Raw genomic sequence first — 2,871 nt, forward strand, 5'->3', positions numbered from 1 at the left:
TTTAAAGTGCATTTCAACCTGAAGTGAGGAGTTTCAAAGGAAGGAGAGTTAGTATTCATCTAAATAAAAACACCCAAACACTGCAGATAACAGATGAAGGCAAACTGAGTTTATTTAAACTCCACATTTTTATAGAATACAGCGGATCAATCAAACAATGGAAACTTTAAGAAGACTTGATATCATGTGTAGGATATATACAGCTTTGACTTAAGTGACGGAAGGTGAAACACAGATCAAAGGTCCTCTCAGAACACTGGCTGAAACTCAGTCAGGAAACAAGACGCTCAGTGTTCACGTGCCCTGTGTTTCTACACGGTCTGAGGCTACGTCTGTTAGCATCAGCTGCTAACTTGAATGGATATGGAATGAAAGTAGAAGGTAATTATATATCACTTAGTTTCTTTTGAATCGACTCCTGGGCTTCGAATAAAAGAACATTTCCTACATTAGCTCTTTGGATTTTACATGAAGTTCACCAGCAGCAGCAGCAGCAGCGAGACGTAGCCCTGCTGCATGGCAGCGTGTCCACTGGAGGAAATCATGGGTCTGTTTTTTATTTTTTCAGAACCTGAGGAGAGAAACAGACAGCAGTGAGGATCTGACTGGACCTCCCCTCATGTTGGAGAACAGCTGATCATGAAGGAGAACAGAACCTGTTTCCTGTCAGACATTATCTACCGATCACAGAGCATCATCAACACCTTTAAACATGCCAACAGTGGAACTCTTCAGGAGGAGCAGACTCACCTTCAGAGACGATCAGCTGGATGGAGCTCACCAGCGTTCCCAGGCCTTCCACACTTCTCTTGCTGCGGTACATGGAAGGGATAACCCGACACTGGTACGTTCCGGTGTCGGCTGTGCTGACCTCCTTCATGACAACCGAAACGTCTCCGTTGTTCATCTTTGGATCCTTCAGCTCAACTCGACCACGATAACGGGGATCCTGGTATTTTCTATTGGGCCTGTTGTCCCTGAAGAAGAAGATGTAGTCGTCGGGCAGGTCGGTTCTGATCCACACCAAGTTTGCGACGGCAGCGTCCGTGGTACTGTTGCACTGGAGAGTGACCTGGTCTCCGGGCGTTGCCTTCAGCTCCTGCAGATCTAGAGAAAAGCAGAAGGTTGTGTCATGATCCTTGTTTCGTGTCTGTCATGTCCTTGTGTTGTGTTTTATTTTTGAAATATTTTGCCCTCTTGTGTCACTCCTTAAGCTTCACTTCCTGTCTGCGTCTCCCTCCTGCGCCTGACAGTGTCATTGTGTTCACCTGTTGCCCCTGTGTTTCTCCTCCCCCTTCCAGCTGTCTCTCATCTTGTGATTACCCTTGTGTATTTAGTCCCTGTTTCCCTTTTGTCTGTTGTTCGGTCGTCGTCATTGCTTCCCTGATCCCTTCCATGATACCTGCCTGTTCCTGTCGTCCTTCATGTTTGGAGCTAAGTGTTTTTCATGTCCTGAGTTCCCCTTGCTTCTTGTTTTCATCAACAGCTTTTGAATAAAGCTCGCTTTTGTTTTTGACCCTTACCTGCCTCCCCTTGATTTACTGCACTTGGGTCCTGTTTCCCCAACCCTGACAGAACGGCCGAACAACAGACAAAAGGGGACCAGGGGCAACAGGTGAACACAATAACACAATCAGGCACAGGAGGGAAACGCAGACAGGAAGTGAAGCTTAACAAGAAACAAGAGGGGAAACATTTAAAAATAAAACACAACACAAGGACATGACAGGTTGTCGATGTGTTTCTGTAACGGTGATCCGCTCTTTAACGTCTGATACACTCTAACACATCTCCAGCTGCTCCTGCTTTTAGGGCAGAACATGTTCCGTTCAAAACATTTGGTTTTTGTATATGATCTTTTTATTGCTCAATAGTTGTTTTACTTCCTTTGTGGATGAATATAGTTTCTTGTATTTTATTATAATGGTGTTGTTCTTCACTTTTATTCCTGAATGGAGCAACACCCAATCTCCGGAATAAACAAAGTATTAAGAGCTGCTGCTGCTGCTCCTCCTCCTCCTCCTCCTGCTCCTCCTCCTGCTCCTCACTTACATAAGGCAGGCGCAGAGTGAACTCTAACAGGAAACTTCAGCCGTTTGTACAGAGAGCAAAAAGCGTTCCCACCGATATATTGTGATTCCGAAACGAATACTCCAGTTAACAAAGATTTAAGAGAAGGAACAAACTGTGTGCTTTTGCTCAGGAGGAGGGATATCGCTTCCACCAAGAAAAGTAGTGCGATACATTTTATTGCGTGGCAACTAATCTCTGTTTTAGTTCATATTAGAAATACTAAAGTCTTTATTTTCATTAACACAATAAAAACCTGAAGCCTGAGGCTCCAACAACAACAACACAAACAACAACAACAACAACAACAACAACAACAACAACAACAACAACAACATAAATAATGAAAATGCACAACCAATCAACATGAGAGCGGACTTTAAGGCGTCCCCTGTAATCTTCCTGACATATTGAGTGATTTATAACAATATCAAATGTGATCAACAATCTCTGTATTTATGTTTTATAATATAAATATTAACTTAGAAATACTGACCCAACTTAAGACATTAAACATTAGAACTGAGAAATATTTTAATGAGTCAATTAAAAAAATACAAATAATAATCATTACACCCCCACCCCCCCAACACACAAACACCCCTCACCTCCTGCAGCCACAGAGCCAATGATCCACAGGAGCAGGACTCCCCACTGCGCAGATGTTACAGCAGCCATGGGAGCTGCCGAGGAGAACAGTGATGTGGTGTGGGTGCAATCCGGAATGAACCGGTCTGTGTTTGCTCAAAGGTTTCAAACACAGAGGGAGGAGAGAGAGGAAGGGGGAGGAGTAGGGGAGGA

The 2,871-nt window shown here is 43.9% G+C and overlaps 1 protein-coding gene across 1 annotated transcript; it reads right to left on the bottom strand.

Moving 5' to 3' along the window:
• Positions 1-87: 87 nt before the first annotated feature.
• On the bottom strand, positions 88-2,871 carry LOC134876097 (butyrophilin-like protein 1). Its single transcript, XM_063900949.1, has 3 exons — positions 2,679-2,871; positions 751-1,107; positions 88-571 (listed from the first exon to the last, which is right to left on the bottom strand). The coding sequence occupies exons 1-3, from the start codon at positions 2,746-2,748 to the stop codon at positions 465-467; spliced, it is 534 nt and encodes a 177-aa protein (XP_063757019.1). The 5' UTR covers positions 2,749-2,871; the 3' UTR covers positions 88-464.

Source organism: Eleginops maclovinus, chromosome 14, assembly GCF_036324505.1.
Source record: "Eleginops maclovinus isolate JMC-PN-2008 ecotype Puerto Natales chromosome 14, JC_Emac_rtc_rv5, whole genome shotgun sequence".
NCBI classification, from domain to species: Eukaryota; Metazoa; Chordata; class Actinopteri; order Perciformes; family Eleginopidae; genus Eleginops; species Eleginops maclovinus.

Coding starts and splice junctions, on each gene's coding strand:
- LOC134876097 (XM_063900949.1), bottom strand. CDS start 2,748: ATGGCTGCTGTAACATCTGCGCAGTGGGGAGTCCTGCTCCTGTGGATC. Junction 1,108..2,678: donor TGGCTCTGTGGCTGCAGGAG/GTGAGGGGTGTT, acceptor GCTTTTCTCTAG/ATCTGCAGGAGCTGAAGGCA. Junction 572..750: donor CCAGCTGATCGTCTCTGAAG/GTGAGTCTGCTC, acceptor TTCTCTCCTCAG/GTTCTGAAAAAATAAAAAAC.